Genomic DNA, 20,575 nt, shown 5'->3' with positions numbered 1-20,575 from the left:
ACAGGCTGCAAGGGAAAAGCCACTGTTTCCCACATTTTTGTCCTTCAAAGGACAATCCATTTTTTTAAGTTTGTTGATCCATTTTTTAAGTTTGTTCACAACCATTTCATATATTCTTGCAACACACTTTGGGTTGTGAGCCATGGATTGAGAAACTGGGCTAGATGACCTTCCTGAGATCCTTTCCAGCCCTATTTTAGTCTATGTCTGAATTTATCTAGCACCACCTTTCATTATTACACCCTTTTCTAGATTGAAGAACCACATGACTGTTCCCATGTAGGTAGTTGGAGCTAAATGCACAAAAGCACAGGTGATGACATCCGGTGTTAATATGTTTAATGTCTGGAGTGGAATGCATAGCCCTGGGTTAAGTGACTAAGCTCCCAATACCGTATGTAGGCAGAGTTAGGCTGACTTGTTCATGCAGTTCTACCAGCCTTCAGAGTAGGAACCAGAATTCAGCCTTCCCTCCCAGTCGAGTGGCTGGATGCTTTTCTGTGAGTTTTCGCGGGCACTGAGTGTCGGCGCCACACTTCCCAAGCAGGGCGCAGCGTGCCGCGATGTGTCTGTACGAAAGGCTTGATTGACTCTGTAATACCGCAGGCCGCAGGCCGGGAGCCCGGGAGGGGCGAGCCCGGGCGGGAGGGCCCGGCTGAGCCGTCCGTGAGGTGAGGGCTGACCAGCGACGAGGAGAGATGGGAAGGGGGACGGAAACCCTTTGGGTTAGCCCCTCTCCCAGCCTCAGACCAGCACTTAGATGTCCGCGGCGCGTCCTAGTGCCTCAAGGGCTTGGCGGGCCGGGACACAACTGGCCCGACGTGAGGGGGAGCAGGGGGGAGGCTGCGCCGCTGAAGCTTGGGCGTAAGCGCAGCGGGCCGGGCCGGGCAGGGACAGGCCTTCTGCCAGCCGCGCCCGGGGGGCCTGTGGGGCCAGGGCTAGGGGGGGGGGGGGGCGGGGCTACATGGCCGGGCCCGTTCGCCGGCGGGGGCGGGGCCCGGCCTGCTCCGCCCGCCCGGGCCGGCGCGTCGCCCCCTCAAGCAGCGGTCCTTAAATAAGGGCAGCGCAGGCCCGCGCCCAGTTTGGAGGCCTGCTTCGCGTCCGACCTCCGCGGTGAGTAGCAAAGGCGGCAGGAACGACCTGGGGCCGCAGAGAATCCTCCGAGCAGCGCCCGCGGCCCCGGCCCTGCTTCGCTCCTCGTCCCGGGCCCGCGCCGCTGAGCTTCTGCAGCCGAGGTGCTGCAGCCGCGTGGGCGGTGCCGGGCCCGAGCTGCTGGGACGGGACGGGACGGGACGTGGCGTGGCGGGGCGGGTGCGGCCCGTGGCTGCGCTGGGCGGGAGGGCGCAGAGCCGGGCCCTCCCCCCTGGCTGAGGCCTCTCCCTCCCTTCGCCCTTTGGTAGTTGTTTAGAGAGTAAGGGCTTTAGGGGCCCAGTTCTGCCCCGCAGCGGCGGCAGGGGCCTACTTCAGCCCCTCCGGATGTAGGGGGTGTCCAAATGCACGTGTGATACGAAGCGCTTTGGCCTGTGTCGAGGGAACAGATAAAGGAGCTGCTGAAGAAAAGGGAGCTACGTGTGAGCAATTTCTCAGAATCATCAGGGCTGGCTTGATAACTACTTGGGGCTTGCTGGTCCCTGCTGATGGTAACTTAATCATCACCTACAACACACCTGCCGCACCATGGTGTGTGAAGCTGTTTTGCTCAGCGGCCACAGCTGGCCGGGGCTATGCTGCCAGCCCGAGTCCAGGCTGCTCACAGAAGGCAGACGGAGGCTGCAAGCAGCTGCCAGGTTCTCTGGAGCCCTGGCTGGCCTCATTGCTGGCCAGCTGGTGCACGCATGCCTTGGGGCAATGGCAGGGTAGGGGCCAGGGCTGCACTGGCCCAGCAGAGATTGAGCCCCTTGGCTCCTCCACTCTGGCACACCAACATTTTACAAGTTGAGGTTGAGGGTTTTTTGGCACTCCCCAAAAACTTTACTGACCCATGGCCTACAGCTTAGACTAAACCTTGTCACTTCTTGGTAGGGCTGGCTTGATAATTATTTGGTGTGATGTGAAACCTTGAAACCTGTAAATAGAACTTAGTATCAGGGTTTGCGCCTAGATGTGGCTGACTGCTTCCTTCCCTTCCCAGTTCCCTTGCTGAGAGGGTGCTTGGAGGGCTTCCAGGCATGCTGAGAATCATTACTGAATAGCTAGCAATGATCTTAATGCCATTTAAACTACTCTCTACTCAGTTGTAAATTATTTATCAAGCAACAGATTAGGTTAGCACTTCAGAAGAGCCAGCATCTCTAGTTCTTCCATTAGAATGGGAATGATTTGTACAGTTAAGTCAGATGATGAACAGCATGTTAAAGTGGCCAGCTTAAGCACTTCTCTGTTGATATGTGTATTTTTTTCCCATTACAAAGGTGCTAATTTAGTGTGTCCCATGTTTGTAAACTTTAAAATATGTCCCCACACTAGTTAATTTCAATAGACTATTTATAGGCAAAAGTTTCTGTCCAACTGGCGGCATGCTGGGAGAATTTGTTTTATGGGGTAGGGGGTGTTTGGGTTGTTTTTGGTTTTGTTTTTTGGCGGGGGGGTGGGTTGGGGTGGCTTTGTAAAGTGTGGGTTCACTTATTTGTTTGCTTTTCATAGAAATAGAAAATCAGGGTTGGAAGAGCCCTCGGGAAGTCATCTAGTCTAACCCCTTGCTTAAAGCAAGACCATCCCCCAACTACATCATCCCAGCCAAGGCTGTCTAGCCAGGTTTTGAAAATCTCCAAGCATGGAGGTTCCACCACCTCTCTGGGTAACCTGTTCCAGTGCTTTACTCCCCTCCTCATGAGAAAATTCTCCCTAATATCTAACCTAAACTTCCCTTACTGCAATTTGAGACCATTGCTCCTTTTTCTGTCATCTGCCACCCCTAAGAGCAGTTTAACTCCATCCTCTTTGGCATTGTCCTTCAGGTAGTTGAAGATGTCTATTAAATCCCCCCTCATTTAGGCTGAATAAGAGAAGACTAAGCCCAGTTCCTCAGCCTCTCCTCATAAGTTACATGTCCCAGACCCCTAACCAGTCTTGTTGCCCTCTGCTGGACTCTCCAATTTGTCTACATCCTTTCTGTAGTGGGAGCTTAAAATTGGACTCAACGTGTGCATCTATACATGCCTCTGATGCTGTTGTTACTGCACCATCTTTTAGACAGCACAGTAACAACAGTGCCATAGCGGCATGTGTAGACTGTGACCAATTGGAAGTACTAAAAGATGGTGCAGTAACAGTCCTCTGCACCGTACACAGTTATTTTTAGGCACTATGTTGCCATAGCGATGCATTGTAACAGGAGTGCATCACTATGGTGACATAACTGTGCCATTGTGGGTTTTGTCCCCAGATGCTACATCACATAGCCTGTTGCTACGGTGATGTGTAGCATCACTTGTAGACGCACCCAGTACTTCAGATGTGTCCTTACAGTACTCCTCACCAGTGCCGAATAGAGAATAATAGCTTTCCTCCATCTGGTGGCAGTGTTCCTATTAATGCAGCCCAGTATGCCTTTAGCCCCTTTTGCAACAAAGGCACACTCTTGGCTCATTCCACTTATTTTTACTATTTGAGTGACTGTTAATTATCATGTGTCTCTCTTTTTACCTTCCTCTCCTCTCCAGAGCAACCATGGTTGCAGTCAAGAAAATCTGCTGTATTGGTGCTGGTTATGTCGGTGGGCCGACATGTAGTGTCATTGCGCAGATGTGCCCTAAAATAAAGGTTACGGTTGTGGATGTCAATGAAGCTAGAATCAATGCCTGGAACTCTGATAGGCTTCCAATTTATGAGGTAAATTTGTGTTTAATGCAACATTTTTTTTCCTTCATATTATATTGAATTTGCTTCCTTTCACATGGGGGGTGGCCCTGAGCCCATGTTTGACTCTTAATGAGTGTTCTAGGACCATGGCAGGACTATGTGCATCCTTCAGAAACCTTGACTGCATGCTAATAGTATGCCATAAACCAGGCTTTCAAATAACCACTGGCCACTTGGTGCTGTCAGGTGCTGGAAAATTTTTGTAAAGATAGTCTTGTGCAGCTTAGTCGAGTAAATTGTAAGTCATGGTGCTTTTGGGTCTCTACAGTTTTGACTGGCCAGGGGACCTGATTGTGACCAGGTTAGCCATGTGTTACCACGCAAATAGAACTTGTACCTTACAAATAGTATGGAGTCTCCCTGTGTCCTCAAACTACTGTGCTTTTGGCTCTGTCCACACCATAAAGTTTAAAAACGTTCTAAGTCTGAAACATGTTGCAACTGTATCCTTGATTGTGTTATAATGTGGATGTAGTGGCTAACTATTTCCCTTTTCTAAGCTATTCTAAATGGTTGGAAAGTTTGAAAAGTGTGATATACATTGTCATAAGTGATTTTAGTAGCGTACCCAGAAATTAGGGACATCACAGAGCCAATTCTGTCACTTAGTCACAATGGGTAGTACTGAATTTAGAAGAAGTTCTGTTATTGACTTGAGATACTGCTGCCTTACTCCCTGTTAATCCTGTGTTATAGCTTGTGAGGATCTAGTGTTTCTGGAAGTCTTTTTGTTAGAATTACATCCATTCCCTGTGAAGAAGGATTCTGTTTGACCTGATCAAGGCACTCAGATATGCTAAGAGATTTTAACTTCCTGATTGTGATGTGTGAAGGCTGCTGTCTTTTGGTAAACACATCTGCATGAACAGATCTGACACCTGTTGTTTATGCTGTGGGAGAACTCTTATTTCCCAAAATTAAAAAAAAAAGCATAAAAATACTGATTTTTATTATTAATCTTGTTGCTAGATACTTTTCACTATTTTGGTCATTTAAAAGTAGCTCTGTTTTTCATGCTTTAATTTACATATAACAAAACTATTATAAAAAAACTTATTCCAGATCTAATTGCCTATCTTTTCTGTTTTGATAATTAAATAAATGTCAGTTCTTACTTAACTCTCAAAAATAATTCATGCCGTCTCATGCTACCTGATAGTATTATGTATTTATACTAATATGTCCTTAGGACTTCTTAACCCTTCACATATTCTTTTTAATGAATGCCTGAGCCAATAAAATAGAAGCTTGTTTTCTATGTTGTTTGCCTATGCCAAGGACAGGACAAAGTTAGTTTGTTAACTTTGTTTAGAAATCAAGACCACAGCATTTCCTCTTAGTTTTTAAAACTTGGTTAAAGTTTAATGAAAGATAAAGCTTACAACGTTCAGATTAGCAAACAAAAGTTGAGTGCAGATTTTAACATGGCTGAACAAATATTTTATTTTATATTAATACTTAATCCATTTGAACAAGCTAAAACGGCTTGTCTTGTATATACGAGCACCACTTGTGGTTCTCAGCATGATGACCGCTGCTCTCAAAGAATGTTTCAAAACTGCCAGGAATGTGTTCAGACAGTTGCAGGATTGTTGGTTGTAGCCAGGTTGGTCTAAAGACATAAGGAGGCAAGGTTTTTTGTGTAAATATGATTATCTTTTATTAGATTAAGAACACACCAGCAGACTCTCCCTATGCCTGATGAAGGGTGTTTGTGCCCGAAAGCTTGCAAATAACCCTTTTCCCCCCCAACTATTTAGTTGGTCTAACAAAAAATACCACATACCCAAAGAACCTTCCCTGCCTTGAGACCGTTGCAGTTTTTCACCCTCAGCACTTTCTGCTTCTTTGCCCCTTTTCTAGATTGGAAGATGCAAGCTGATTCTTTGGCTTTTATAGCACAGATCTTTGTATCTGAACCCTAGAAAAATCACAGCTGGAATGTTCATAATCTGGTGGTGATGTTTGTCTGAAACTCTGGTTTTGTAATAGTGATTTCCTAATTGAGTTGTTTGTTGTTTTTTAATTTTGCTTAGGTTAGATATCTAGTAAAGGGCGAGACGGCAAAAAAGTCTTACCTAGGTATAGTGCTGCAAAACTGAACCTTTAGTTGGCAGTTACTCAAAATATCTTGTGTCATTCTTTTGATAGTGAAGTAGTTTATTGTAATCTGAGAATACATAGTGTTTTTTTTGGGTTTTTTTACAAGGTGGAGATTTTCAGAGCAGTGGCTTACATTTGGTGATGACAGTTGCTTTTTACTTTTTTTTTTTTTTTTTTTTTTTTGTAGGGCATTCTAATCTCAAGTTTGTCTAGAAGAGGTGTTCTAGGTAGTCTTATACAGGTGGTCCTTGGACTTACGACACAATTGGTTTCTGAAAACCGTGTCTTTTAAGTTGAAACATTGCAACTCGGAACAGATTTTTCCCATAGGAAGCGAACAGTGTTATAAATGGGGGATTGGTTCCAAGGCCTGGTGCCCTGTTTTCACCAAAAATAACCCAGAATTTTGTACTTGATCAATTATAGATGAGTAATATAGCTACATTTTAATGTATTTATATTGTAAATGACAATCATATTGATTTGGAAGGACTTCTTTGAGGTGACTTTGCTGGACTTTTTGAAGGGTTCTTGGTTGGATTCTTCTCGGGAGTCTTGGCTGCAGGTTTTTCTGGAGTCTTGGCTGCTTTCTTCAAGAAAGTGTCCAAGGAAGTTTGGACAGATGTTCTCCAGGGAGATGGGTGACACAGCAACTTGTTTGCTGTCATGGCATCAGATCAGATCAAGCATTGTGAAGTTGAAACTGATGTCAAAAAGTTGAAACAGGGTGTCAATTTAGAAATGTTGTAAGTCGAGGATTGCCTGTATTGAGAGAGGGGGTTGAGTGAGGTGTTCCAACATAGTATGTTTATGAAGAACATGTTCCATCTAAGTTTGATTCAGTTCCTCCAAATGTTTACTTTACTACTACAAAGGGATTGTGTTTTGTTTAATCACTTCTAACAATGGCATTAGGGTGTTGGGGGGGGTGTATTTTGCACGTCCAGGGCCCAAGCTTTGGATGGCAGATGTGGTCCCACTGGGAGTTGGAAAGGGTTGAAAGGATGATTTCCACTTATCTCTGCTTTGTAAGTGTTTCTTGCATGGGAGAGGACTATATTTTTTGTCAGAAAATAAACTTGTGAATTCATACAAGTTTTAAATTTTGATCCAACAGATATTGCCAGCTCAATCAAAAGCCAAGCAGTTCTTTCCCTTTCCCTCCTAAGAAAAGCCTTGTTTTACCTGATGGCAATTTGGCAGTTTTTGGTACAGCCTTTGCTGCTATTTTGACTTCATAGACTCATATATGCTAGGGTCAGAAGGGACCTCAACTCGTCATTGAGTCCTACCCCCTGCCTAGGCAAGAAAGAGTGCTGAGTTCAGATGACCCCAGCCAGATGCCTATCCAGCCTTCTCTAACGCTTTGTTTCTCCAGCCAGGGCTAAAAGAAGTAGTAGAGTCTTGTCGAGGACGGAATCTCTTCTTTTCCACTGGTATTGATGATGCCATTAGAGAAGCTGATCTGGTATTTATTTCTGTAAGTGATTTTCTTTGTATTTGAATATTTGTTGTGACTACCAAATTGCTTTGATTAAATTGGGAAGGTGAAGGAGCTTCACTTTGCTATGTACCCTTTGCCTTGGTTCAATAAGTGATGGGGTAGGTTTCATGAGAAATACCACTGACTTTTTATGATCCTAAAAGGAGTAAGTGTGCTTGACTTGTGGTGTCAGTAAGATTTTTTTGGACCCGCTGAGGGGCCCCTTGCCTATTATTTATCTCTCTTTGTCTGTAAAAGACTTGATGCACTCGGTTTGACATTCAGTAAGTTTATATAACATGTATCATATTTGCTGGAATCTAGGGCCACTTTAAATTTTAAGATGACCACCTCCTCAATAATTGGAGTCTAGACATTTCTCTTAATTGTTCATGCCTAGACATTAATTTTTGGAGGGTTGACTTTTTAAATTTGTCCCCACTCCCCACTGCTGCAGCAGGGCAAGGAGTGGCAGGGGGATGGATAGTGGGGAGGAAGTGGTGGGGAATAGAGTGGCCTGATCTCTGCACCTTGCCACTGGCTCTTCTTTCCTGTCCCTAGTGCTGGTGGGTTCCCTGCAGTGCCTGTGCCCCCTGCTGCCTGGCTCCTGCTTGTTCCCCTTGTCACTTGCCTTCTCCTGCCCATGTCACCCATGCCTGTACTCTGTCTGCCCACCCCACAGTGCTTGTACCCCCTGGTATCTGGTGGCCTGTCACCTCCCCCACTACTTGCCCCTGCTCCTTCCTGCTTCCCCCTGCTCCCCTGCAGCAGCTGTTGTAGTGGTGGGAGCCTTGCCTTGAGCTGCTGCTGCCGCTTCATGGCATCAGTCTGAGGCATAATGTATTCCATCCTCCTTGCCACTTGCTGGAGCCATGTCCCAGCCAGAGCTGTGACTGTAAAGTAAGCAGGGGTGGTACTGAGGAGAGGAAAGGCTCAGGGTGAGGTTTGGAATTGGAGCTGCGGATGCTCCCGCCTCCTCCCTTCCCTTGTACTAAAATCTAAGACAGGGTGGGGAGTGGGGGCTTTTTTTTAACCATGTTGAATAGATAAGGGGAGACCTGTTTTGGATATGAGTAAATACAGTTTTTGACACCTCACTCAGTGATGCCTCAGTCTTGGAATGAGTTTTGTTAGTACTGTTTTTACAGTTCAGTGTTTTGCTAAGGTTGACAGGACTTGAGCAAGAATGAGTCTGCATTAGCAGATTATATTGTAGGATTGGGCCTATTATAATACCTCCCATATGTACAGATCCTTGATTTTATTTAGTACTTCTAAAATCCAGTGGAGTGGAGGAAGTGTCAGGATTTTAGCCCTGATAGCATCCTGGAGTTCCTAATGTTTCAGGCTTTGAGGTTTGTTAGGGAGACAGCTCTGTGCACAGCTACACACTGGAAGATCGTATGTTGAACTCTACACCTAATAAAGCTGCATAATTAATTCAGATGGGGTTCAGACCGGTAATTAGTTTCTTCAGGTGCTCTTTTTGATAAGCCGTCTGCATACAGCTGTACTTCCTTTTTTCTCTTGTAGATTTTTGTGCGAATTCTAATATTAATGCTGTATAGCTACTGGACCAATTATTGGATGACAGCCATTAATTCAGCCCATAGACTGCCAGCAGGGTTCCTACACTTCAGCTGCTTATTTTTAATTTTTGTTGTTGCTTTCAATCTGTAATGAAAAGGACCAACTATAGTGGTACATGCCTTAGATTGACTTTATTTTAACCTACTTGTACCCAGTAATTTTCAGCTCTAACTGGTCTGCACTTACCTTGTACTTTTAGGTGATAACCTCCCTGGTAACTAATACCAGAAGAATCATGAAAATAAAGGGGATATAACTCTTTCCATTTCCCAGAACCTGAAATGGGGAGGAGACCAGGGGGGCGAGCAGTTCTAGCTCTCACATAAAGATTTGGCTCCATAGAAGCCTGTAAAGCTACTGTGAATGGCTCTTGTGCACACTCTGTTTGAATATAGCTCAATGAGAAGTCCTAATGAGTAGTTGGCAGGCCTGATCTGGTGTAAGGTTACTGGATGAATCGGTGAAACAGAAGTTTGCTTACTTTTGGGAAGCAATCTCATTTATTCAGGAGTTCACAGGTCTTAAGAACTTTATTCTTCTGGTTTTTATTTTCTTTCCTCCCCTTTCCCATCTATTTCTATCTAGGTTAATACTCCAACAAAGACTTATGGAATGGGAAAAGGTCGAGCAGCTGACCTGAAGTACATTGAAGCATGTGCTAGACGGATTGTACAGCACTCAAATGGTTATAAAATTGTCACTGAGAAAAGCACAGTCCCAGTACGTGCAGCAGAGAGTATTCGTCGGATATTTGATGCCAATACAAAACCAAATTTGAATTTGCAGGTAAAAATACAAGTCTAGAACTTGTGGACTGATTTTAGTTTTCATCCATTCTGTATGTCTGTTGTATTTTACTTGGAACTGGATTTTCTTCTCTTTGCAGGTATTGTCCAACCCAGAATTCCTAGCAGAAGGAACAGCTATACGGGACCTCAAGAATCCAGATAGAGTGCTGATTGGTGGAGATGAGACTGAAGAAGGACAGAAAGCAGTCCATGCTCTGTGTGCTGTATATGAGCATTGGGTGCCTAAGGAGAGAATCATCACAACCAACACGTGGTCATCAGAGCTTTCTAAACTAGTTAGTGTCACTCAGAATAGTCAAACACAAAATATCAGCATTTATAATGTAAGGAATCCAAAACACTAGTTAAACATTAAAATATCTCATGGTGTCTGTTTTGCTTACAACTCACTGAGTCCTTATGTAACAGAAGATTACCCAAAAAGGAATTGATTACATGTATATGTGCATGCGTGCACATGTGAAAAGGTGGTAACATCCAATCAACAAATATTAGAGGCACTAAACTAGTCCTTTCTCTTGTCTGTAGGCCAATGAAAGGTTATCAGTATGTCTTCTTTATTTACAGGCAGCTAACGCTTTCCTTGCCCAGAGAATCAGCAGCATTAACTCGATCAGTGCTTTGTGTGAAGCTACAGGAGCAGATGTTGAAGAAGTAGCAAGAGCCATTGGAATGGACCAAAGGATTGGAAATAAGTTTCTGAAGGCCAGTGTTGGTAAGTGGAAAAATGTCTTCCTTTCCTTTTTAAACCTCTGGTATCCTAGTGCTTAGGGTTGGAAGGGACCTGAACAGATCATCAGGTCCAACTCCCTACCCTGGGCAGGAATGTGTGCCAGGTCATATCGCCGCAGCCAAATATCTGTCTAGCTTCCTCTTGAAGACCCCAAAGGTAAGAGAGAGTACCACCTCACTTGGGAACCCATTTCAGAGCCCGGCAGCCCTAACTGTAAAGAACTGTCTCCTGATGTCCAGCCTGAACCTCTTCTTTAACAATTTGTGGCTGTTATTCCTAGTAAACCTGGGTAGTGCCCGGGGGAACATTGTCCCCCAGTTCTCGCTGGTTCCCGCCCCCAGTGAGTTTGTAAATGGCCACCAGATCCCCTCTCAGCCTTCTCTTGTGGAGGCTAAATAGGTTCAGGCCCTTTTAGCCTCTTTTCGTAGGGTCTGACCCACTGCCCCTTGACCATGCGAGTGGCCCTCCTCTGGACCCTCTCAATGCTAGCCACGTCCCTCTTGAAGTGTGGTGCCCAGAACTGGATGCAGTACTCCAATTGTGGCCTGACCAGTGCTGCATAGTGGGGACAGATCACCTCCCTGGACCTGCTTGTCATGCATCTGTAGATGCACAATAAGGTGCAGTTAGCCTTACTGACCAGTTCCTCGCATTGGTGGCTTATGTTCATCCTGGAGTCAACAATGTGTTGACCAGAAGGATGTTCCCCAGTCTATAGGTATGTTGCTGGTTCCTTCTCCCTAGATGCACCGTGCACTTATCTGCATTGAATTCCATCCTATTCTCATCCACCCACCCCTGTAATTGGTCTAGATCTAGCTGGATTCTGTCCCTCCCCTCCAGTGTGCCCACCTTGCCTCACCATCTTGGTGTCATCAGTGAATTTGGACAGCATGCATTCCACACCCACATCCAGATCTCTGATAAAGATGTTGAACAGTACAGGCCACAGGACCAAGCCCTGGGGGACTCCACTGTGAACATCCCTCCAGGTTGAAAATGACCTGTCCACCACCACCACTCTCTGAGTGTGACCATCTAGCCAATTTGCCACCCATCTGACTGTAGGCATCAATGCTGCAGTCACCAAGGTTTTTGTTTTTCTTTTGTTTTTTAAGAAAATGTGGTGGGAAACTGTCAAAGGCCTTCTTGAAGTCCAGGAAGACTACATCCACCCTGACACCCTTGTCCAGGGACTTTGACCTGATCGTAAAAAGAAACTAGGTTAGTCAGGCAGGACCTGCCCTCAATGAACCCATGTTGTTTGCCCCTGAGCATTACCTCCCCTGCTAGGCCCTTGCAGATGTGCTCCTTGATAATTTTCTCAAAGGTCTTCCCAAGGACTGAGGTAAGACTGACTGGCCTGTAACTGTCGGGGACCTCCTTTCTCTCCTCCTTGTAAATGGGGACCAGATAGGCCCTTTTCCAATCCTCTGGTACCTGGCCTGTGCCCCATGAGTGCTCATAGAGCTGTGCCAGGGGCCCCGCTATGACCCCTGCCAATTCCCTCAGCACCTTTGGGTGAAGAGGATCTGGATCTGCTGATTTAAACACGTCCAGCCCCTTCAAAACTTCCATAATTGGGTCGTCCTTGATCCTAGGCATGGTGGTGCCTCCCCAGGTTCATCTGCAGTTCTAGTGGGGGAGATATCCCAGTCCCTGTTCAGGAATATGGAGGCAAAGAATTTGTTAAAGAGGTCAGCGTTTTCATTTGCTGCAATCGCCAAATTGCCAAATCTATCCTGTAAGGGACCCACATTACCCGGTCCCTTTTTTACTTCCTATGTATTTGAAAAAGGACTTTTTATTGTCTTTTAATTCTGGTCGTTAGCCGTAGCTCCATCTCTGCCTTGGCCTTCCTAACAGCCTACCTGCAGTCCTGAGCAACGGAGGTGTAAACCTCCTTGGTGATAGCCCCTTGCTTCCACTGTTTGTATGCCTCATTTTTTTGCCCTCAGGCATCCGTGGATGCCTTTGCCGAGCCATGGGGGCTTCTTAGCACTCCTGGCCCTCTTGGTCCACATTGGGACTTACTTCCTTTGAGCTTGGGGGATCATCTTGAGGATCAACCACCCATCTTGGACTCCCATCTCAGCGAAGCTCCAAGACCCCAATGCCTCTCCTACTAACCTTCTTAGTTTACAGAAGTCGACCCTCCCAGAAGTTGAGGACTTCAGTGCAAGCGCAAACCCCACCCCCCCTGCTTTTCCCTGCTCTCTCACCCGTACAGCCTGTAGCCCTCGATGCCCACTGCCTAGTCTTGGGTAGAATGCCACCAGGTCTCTGTGAGCCCTACTAGGTCTGGGTTTTTGCTAACTAGCAGGAGGGTGAGTTCCTCCTGCTTATTCCTCATGCTTCGAGCATTTGTGTAGAGGCAGTTGAGGCCTTCTGTAGGTGCCCGTGCTGCCCCCTTTCTGCTAAGTCTGCCTTGGCCCCTGTCACTTACCTGGGTACTACCTGTGCGCATCACCTGGCTTGATGGCGAAGTGTCCTCATGTGCATCCCTGTGCCCAGGCGAATGTAGTTTCAAGCTCACCGTACAAGATCAGCCAGCCTGTAAGAAAAAAACACACTTTACCTTTTGGGGAGAGACGAAGTCTGTTCTGCCCAAGCATGTCTTCTGTGCAGAAATGAGGGTGATGGTCCAAGAACCCAAGGCCCGGCTGGTAACACCAGCTCTGAAGCCTCCGGTTGACCTTGCTGATGCATGTCTTGTGGCGCCATCCATGTCTGCTTCCTGGAAGGACAAAAGAAAAAAACACCTGTGCCCCTGTCTCCTTGAGCTTTGCCCCTAGAGCCTTGTAGTGTCTCATGATGCGGTCCAGGTTGCCTCGACCACATCATTCATTCCCACATGGATGAGGACCATAGGGCAAAGATCAGAGGGTCAGATGAGGTCCAGTATCATCTCCGTAATGTCCTGAATCTGAGCTTCGGGCAGGCAACAAACCTTATGTGCCACGGGGTTAGAGTGACAGATGGGCCCCTCTGTTCCTCTCAGGATGGAATCGCCGATGGTGAGGATCCGCTGTTTCTTCCTTTTGGTGTTCCGATAGCTCTTGGCCTGTGCCATGCTTGGAGTGGCATCAGTTCCCTTGGAGCCATCCTCTCCTACCTCCTTCACAGCTGCCAGGGCCTCATACCTGTTCCCCAGGTGTACCTGGGGAGCTGACACTAAGGTAGCATGAGTAGCCCTGGCTCTGGAGGTGACCATCTGCCACACCTTTGTATAATCAGCATAATAGCTCAACTGGTAACACTTAGATGTGCATTGGTATTCTACAGTAATTGTCCAAAGTAAAAGACCTACTGTGGAACACAGGGGGAGGGGGGGAGAAATCTGTAGTTTTCTTCCCCCCAAGGAGGTAAAGAAATAAGTTTTGTTTTGGATTCACTTCAGATGGACATGGTCTAGGTCAAGGACATTGAGAGCCTATTAGGATAAAAAAGGGTTTTAGCTTCGTCACTCTTGGAGCGATGGCTTTCAAAATTTTTTTTTTTTTCTTTTTTGTCACATACCTCTGTACTTGCAAAATATTGCTGCCTTTATCCCTACCCCCTGATGCATTTGCATGGGTTCCTTGGAAGTCTCTCCTGGGTCTGGTATTGTTTAATTAATCTCTGTTAATGATCTGGATGATGGAACCAAGTGCATGCTTAGCAAATTTGCAGATGATACCAAGTTGGATGGAGTTACAGACACTCTGAAGGGGTAGGCTTGGGATACAGAATGACTTGGATAGACTGGATAAAAGGTCTGTAATCAATCGGGTGAGATTCAACAAGGAGAAGTACAAAATCCTGTAATTGAGATGGAATAATTGCATGCCCAAATACTGACTGGGGAATGACTGGCTAGGTTACAGTACTGCATAGAAAGACCTGGGAATTGCAGTGGACCATAAGATGAATACGAGACAAGTGTGCTGTTGTTGCGAAAAAGCTCAACAGCATACCAGGTTGGAGTAACTGGCATGTCACTTGCAAGTAAAGGGAAGTAATTATTCCACTGTGTGAGACCTCGTCTACAATACTGTCCAGGTTTGGGCTCCAGACTTCAAGAAAAATGTGGACAGATTTGGAGAGAATCCAGCAGAGAGTAACAAAAATAAGGGGTCTGGAATGCATGACTTTCCTCAAAAGTCTGAAAAATGTAGGGTTGTTTAAACTGGAAAAGAGGACTGAGGAGGGCATTTAACAACAGTCTTCAAATACCTGAAGGACAATAAGGGGGATGCAGATGGCCTTTTCTCTGTGGCCATAGGGGGCAGGACTACAAGCAAATGGACTCCAGCTGCAGCAGAGAAATTTTAGATTGGAGATTAGCAAGAATTTTCTGAGTAAGGGGGTGGTTAAGCATTGGAACAAGCTATCTAGAGAAGTCATGGAATCTGTATCCCTAAAAACTTCCAAGAGCAGGTTGAACAGGCATTTGGCTGGGATAGCTTACTCAGATGATCCTCTTTTGAGCAGGGGCTAAACTAGAATGATCTCTTGAGGTCCCTTCCAGCCCTCCTTTCCAATGATTCCATGTTCACTGATATTAATATGTGGCGTTGCCACTACTTGGCATGCACTGACTGATCAGAAACTCCAGTACCATTATTAAAACTTAATCCTTGGCAGAACACTCCAGACCCCAGTTTTAAAATAACTGCTCTAGAGTATGCCCTAGTGGCTGGCTGAGGGGTAGTTTTCAGGTCAAGGTAGGATATCTTCCTTCTTGCTTGCAGAGTGAGTTCTGTAGTTCAGTTTTTAGTACTGGAGAATGAAGTATGATGGGGAAACTTATCTTGGTGGGTATTCTATAGTTTGGTTTGGACAGGACTGATCTCAATGGGACAGACTTCGGCAAAAACTTCTTGAAGACTGTCCATTAGTTAAGTTTCTGGGGAGGAGATTAAACCCTATCCAGAGAGCTACAGTTTGCGCAGTAAAGAGAATGCTATATTTTAAATTTTAATTTTGCCAAACTTGTTGTTTGCATTAATCTGAAGAGAGAGAGGTAGCAAATTCAATGTAACATTCATTAGGATAATGGAGCACCCACAGCACAAAGACCTGCCATGCTTTGAGGAGTTGGGAGGTTTAGGATCATGTCACTCATCTCATGGCCCTTAATCAGCTACTGTATTCTTTTTTTGGTTTCTGTCTATGATGACAACCATCTTGAGCTCTATCTTTAAATCTGGCCTTCGTAGTAGTCTTTTAAGGAACTCTCTTTCTTTCTTCTGTCAAGGGTGATGGGAAAACTTCTGTTGACTTCATTAAGGTTTTGGAAGATGCTTAAAAGCTTAACTCATTAAGGGAATGGCAGGAGGTTCCTGGAAAACTTGTTCATGACAACTTGGCTGGAAGCTGTTGAAAACAGTGTTGGTTAGTAGAGTAATCCTTTACTGATGAAGGTCATGGAATAATCATATTCTTTCTTTCAGGATTTGGTGGTAGCTGTTTTCAGAAGGATGTCCTGAATTTAGTTTATCTTTGTGAGGCATTGAACTTACCTGAAGTAGCTCGTTATTGGCAGCAGGTATGAATTAATAGAATGTAAAGACTGACCAATCAGGCTGTATCATTGCCCCTTCTCTAATTTAAATGATACTTCTCTAATGCTAATTCTGCTCTGGTCTGTAGCAAGCAATCATTTATCTTTCAGTTTCATTGGAGTTGAAAATGAAATGTACACTAAACTATAAAGGTAATATAGGGGGAACAGGACTTAATATCTCTGCTTTATATTGAGGAATTAAGGGCCAGATCAAATAAAAGGCATATGTGGTCTACAAATTAAGAGTTGCAATAACCAGATGCTTAAAATATAGGTTTTGTGCTAGATTGCTAGATCAAGCAGTATGCCCACTTAAATCTGAGATGGTGCCTGCTTTCATACATAACAAACATCTGCCCAAGAACTTGGAGGGTTCGGTTTTAGATGCTCAATCTGAGGGGATTCAGACCCATATCTCCTGCCTCCCAGGAGAGAGCCCTATCCATAAGGCTACAATTGCATGGGCCAACCTTTTTAGCAGGTGTGCTACAGATTACCCCTGTATCCCCTGTAGGTGTGTCTGCAAGAGATATATGTACTGCAGTGCTGCCTGATTAGCTTGGCAGTAAAGTCTCAGCATCTACACATGTGGCCCTATTAGGCCATAGGAAACTAATTAACTCTGCTGCAAGGTAGTGCTTGTACATACAAGTACAGTCCTGTGGTGGCATTCTTTAGTGCACAGCAACATGTGTGGTAACTGACAGGGATGGCTAGACCTGCACTGGAGCACCCTTGTGCCCCAAGCCCCTCCATAGCACACTGAGCTGAATTGAAGCAGCCCTGTGCCAGCAGGCTGACCTCCAGGTCTCCCTGCCAGCTGGGGCTGCTCCAGCCCAGCTCAACATGCTACAGTCCCAGGTAGCATGAAGACACAGTGCCTAGCAGCAGTAAACTCTGGTACAGTATGCACTAGCACTTATTTGTCAGCGTTAATTTGATGTGTAGACAAACACAGAAAGTGCCATTCTGATTTCTTTCCTCTGCTCAGTCTGCTGCTCTTGATCTTTTTCCTTTTTTTTTTTTTTTCCTTCCTTCCCTGTGCTCCTCTCTGTCCTGCTATCCCTTTAGAACTGAAGCACTGCTCTGCTTAGTTTCTATTCATGATTAAGCATAAGTGGAAGCTAGGTACTTAGCTGCTCAGTCTGAGGTAGCTCTGGGCATGCCCAGAAGGCTGAATTGCAAGCACCCAAGGAACTGTCTTTGTTAAAAGGAATTAGGGATACAGAACATATCTTTTTTTAAATTGTAGACTTGTATTTGACCAAGTCCAGGGCTTGAGGTGTTTGACTGCCTTTCCCAGATTTGCACAGGAAATCTGTGCGCTGCAGATCTGAGAATGCAACTTCTGCCTTGCTGGTCCCATACTTGTTCTTAACCACAGGATGATCGGGTGTGCATAGACCAGGAGTTATAAGGGCAAATTATTTGAATGCACTTATAATTGACAATATTGCTAGAGAAAACCAACATAGCAGCTTGGGGGGGGGGGGGGCGGCAGAATGCCCCCCCAGGTATCTTTGCTACAGCAAGTGAAGCCAAGACACAGAAGTGAGGCAGCCCTGTGTCCAGTAGTATATGGAGTGTGGGGGGGGGGGAGAGGGGCGAGGGGTCAAGCAGAGTGCCATTCTTCCACCCCTCACAGGATTTTTGCCATGGAAAGCAGCTCTTTGCCCAATAGCGTACCTGGCAGGGTGAGTGAACAAAGTACCAAGTACAGCCATCAGGGAACATGTTGCAGGGCTACTGCTGATGTGTGGCATTTGGCTACAACAGTCCTGTGGCATGGGATTCCTGAGGCTACCTCTGCTGTCTTATTTGCCCCCTCTTTACCCTCCCCCGCACCGTATGCTACTGGGCAAGGAGTTGTGCCTCCCATAGCATCATTCTGCTTGACCCCTCTGTCCATGCACTACCGGATGGGGGCTGGGGCACATGTCTTATGAGGAGAGACTGAAGGAATGGATTTTATGTACTCTGGGGAAGAGAAGACTGGGGTGTGGTGGTTTAAAAGCAGCCTTTCACTACCTGGAGGGTGGTTTGAAAGAGGATGGAGCTAAACTGTTCTCAGTGGTGGCAGATGACAGAACAAGGAGCAATGATCTCAAGTTCTGCAGCAAGGGAAATTTAGGTTAGGTATTAGAAATAACTTTCTCCCTAGGAGGGTAGTAAAGCACTGGAATAGGTTACCTGGAGGGGTTGTGGAGGCTTTTAAGATGTGGCTAGAAAAAAGCCTTGGCTGGGATCTAGTTGGGGATGGTCTTGTTTTGAGCAGGGGGTTGGATTAGGTCACCTCCTAAGGTCCCTTCTAAACCTAATTGTCTAGGATTCTGTGGTACTGGGCACAGGGCTTGCTCTGTTGAGGACTTGTGAAGCAGTGGGTGCATTCTGGTGTTCCCTGTAAATTGGCAAGTGCCCAGAGTCCTGCCTCCACCTTCCTTCTCACCTCCACCCCTATTACTTTACTGAGTCTTCACTTTTGTTATTAACAGTAGCTGGGTGCACAGGGATTATTTTTCTGCATGATCAAAACTCAGTCTTGTTGCTGTGCAGTGTCCTCTGTAATGAAGACATTGTTTTGTCTTTAGCCTGAGTGCATGGAACTGCAGGAGCTAATCGCATTAGCAGAATGATTTTAATATGATGAATAACGGTGAATATTTTTATTCAATCTAACATCCTGTTAAGATGAAAGGGACAAATTTTACACTTGATATTTCAGCTTCTCAGGCTCTGAGTGCAAGAAGCTAATCAAATTATGGTTTGAGTCTCTTGACAACCTGAAAAGCTAAAAACATCTTTTTCCGTTTGGGTCCCCTTCCCCTCCCCCCCCCCCCCCCCCCCCCCCCAAAAAAAAAAAAAAAGTAGAAAGAGAAGCTTGGAGAGCTGAATTACTGCAAGTTGAAGGTGTTAGTTAAAAGCAGCTTGGAGTCCTATTTTGGTTTAGAGGTCGGATTGCACAGTGAGTTGTATAGTTCAAATATCTTTGTTTAGAAAAAGATATTGTTAAATCCAGTGCAGATATACTGGGATAAAGGTGTGTTGTGTATTGGTTTACCTTAAATCTCTTCTTAACCAGTTTAATATAACCAAATTAAGCTGTTTTTAAATCAGATTAAGTGTTTGTGTAGGTGGTTGCATAGGTGGTTTTATTAAACCAGTACAAGTTTGTGCATAGACAGGGTTTTGGAATCTGAGAAAAATAATGAAGTCTATAATAGAACCTTTAAAATCCTTACCACTTGAGGCCACTTCTGTCTGTAAATACATTTTTCCCCAGAACTTTTTGACTTGCTTTTTTTTTTGTCTCCCCAACTGATGTCTCTCCCTTAATGTATGAAATATAATTGATGACTTGGTTCACTCACCAAAACTCAAATCAATACAAGTTACATTAGGTTGCTGATGACATGTATTTTCTGCACAGTTTATACCTGAAGTAAATCAGACACCCCTGTTCACACTGCTCCAGATCTGTGACTTCCTTGTTGAAGTAAGACCCTGTTCAAGTTTATGGTTGGATTGCCTGCTTTATTTGATCCTTTCTGAACTCTGAATGCAGACTCTGAGAGAACTTGTTCTTCTTTCTTTATAATTGGAGGCAAGCAATCCTGAATGAATCCCCATACTTTTTAAGAGACCAAAGGACAAAAGGTATGATGGGGAGGAGTGAAGGCAGTTGTGCAACAGGCATGTAGACTGTAACCTAGTTAAGTCTTCAAAGCTGTTCTCGGACCCACTTTTTATGTAAAGTATGTTGTTAGTATTGGAACTCAAGCCAGTCTCTGTGTACTGACATGTATTTCAGTATTCATGAAACTGACATAGCTCTCAGACACTTTTAGCATCAACTAGAAGTACTATGTATGTACAGAGCAAAGTATACAGCTTACTCTCACCTGGGGGTGAGATGCCCTTGATTTTTTTGATTTTTAAAGTTCCCAGAACTATACTGTTCCAAAGAGGCTTATTTAATACTTTAGGTGCTTTTTAATGTTTCTGTTTATTTTGTTTTAAGGAAATATTTGAAGAGATAACAAAGCAAGACTGCATTTAAAAAAAATTAAATATAAGAATGCATTATGATCTAGGGGGAGCCTAGATCATAAAAGACTAGATGCATAACAGCTACAGCGTAGCGTTTAAAGTTTAAGCGAAGAAGTTTGTACCTTTTTTTTAAACATCTTCAGTGGAACTTTTGCCAATGAGGACAGAATGTGTCTCTTGGTGGTTTCTTTGAATACAAAATCAGTTGTGGGATGTGGGAGGAGGGGAAGCCCACAGTTGTATATAGTCCAGATGAAACCTTTTTCTCAGCTCCTGTAGTAAACTAGGAGGATTGATCCTTCAGTTACTAGTAAGTTACTTAGTAAAAATATTCTTTTTTTAATGTGTTAATATTAAAATCTGCATTCCTGTCTAGTTTGGCTTTAACCTGCCCCTAATCA

General features: G+C 45.0%; 1 protein-coding gene across 3 annotated transcripts in view; it reads left to right on the top strand.

Moving 5' to 3' along the window:
* The first annotated feature begins 519 nt into the window (after positions 1 to 519).
* UGDH (UDP-glucose 6-dehydrogenase) overlaps positions 520 to 20,575 on the top strand; it is a 27,084-nt gene continuing 7,028 nt past the window's right edge. Inside the window, exons 1-7 of one of the 3 annotated variants that reach the window (XM_090035773.1) lie at positions 520 to 671; positions 3,663 to 3,831; positions 7,343 to 7,444; positions 9,623 to 9,823; positions 9,924 to 10,121; positions 10,414 to 10,561; positions 16,015 to 16,109. In XM_090035773.1, coding sequence (XP_089891899.1) covers positions 3,670 to 3,831; positions 7,343 to 7,444; positions 9,623 to 9,823; positions 9,924 to 10,121; positions 10,414 to 10,561; positions 16,015 to 16,109 — 906 coding nt within the window. In that variant the 5' untranslated portion in view covers positions 520 to 671; positions 3,663 to 3,669. Of the gene's footprint in view, positions 672 to 957; positions 1,114 to 3,662; positions 3,832 to 7,342; positions 7,445 to 9,622; positions 9,824 to 9,923; positions 10,122 to 10,413; positions 10,562 to 16,014; positions 16,110 to 20,575 lie in introns of those variants that run through there. The other 2 variants (XM_090035772.1, XM_090035774.1) reach the window with 2 other exon arrangements.

Source organism: Crocodylus siamensis, chromosome 2, assembly GCF_052110815.1.
Source record: "Crocodylus siamensis isolate JL-2025a chromosome 2, ASM5211081v1, whole genome shotgun sequence".
In the NCBI taxonomy this organism is placed as follows: domain Eukaryota; kingdom Metazoa; phylum Chordata; order Crocodylia; family Crocodylidae; genus Crocodylus; species Crocodylus siamensis.
This window is presented reverse-complemented; position numbering and strand designations above follow the sequence as displayed.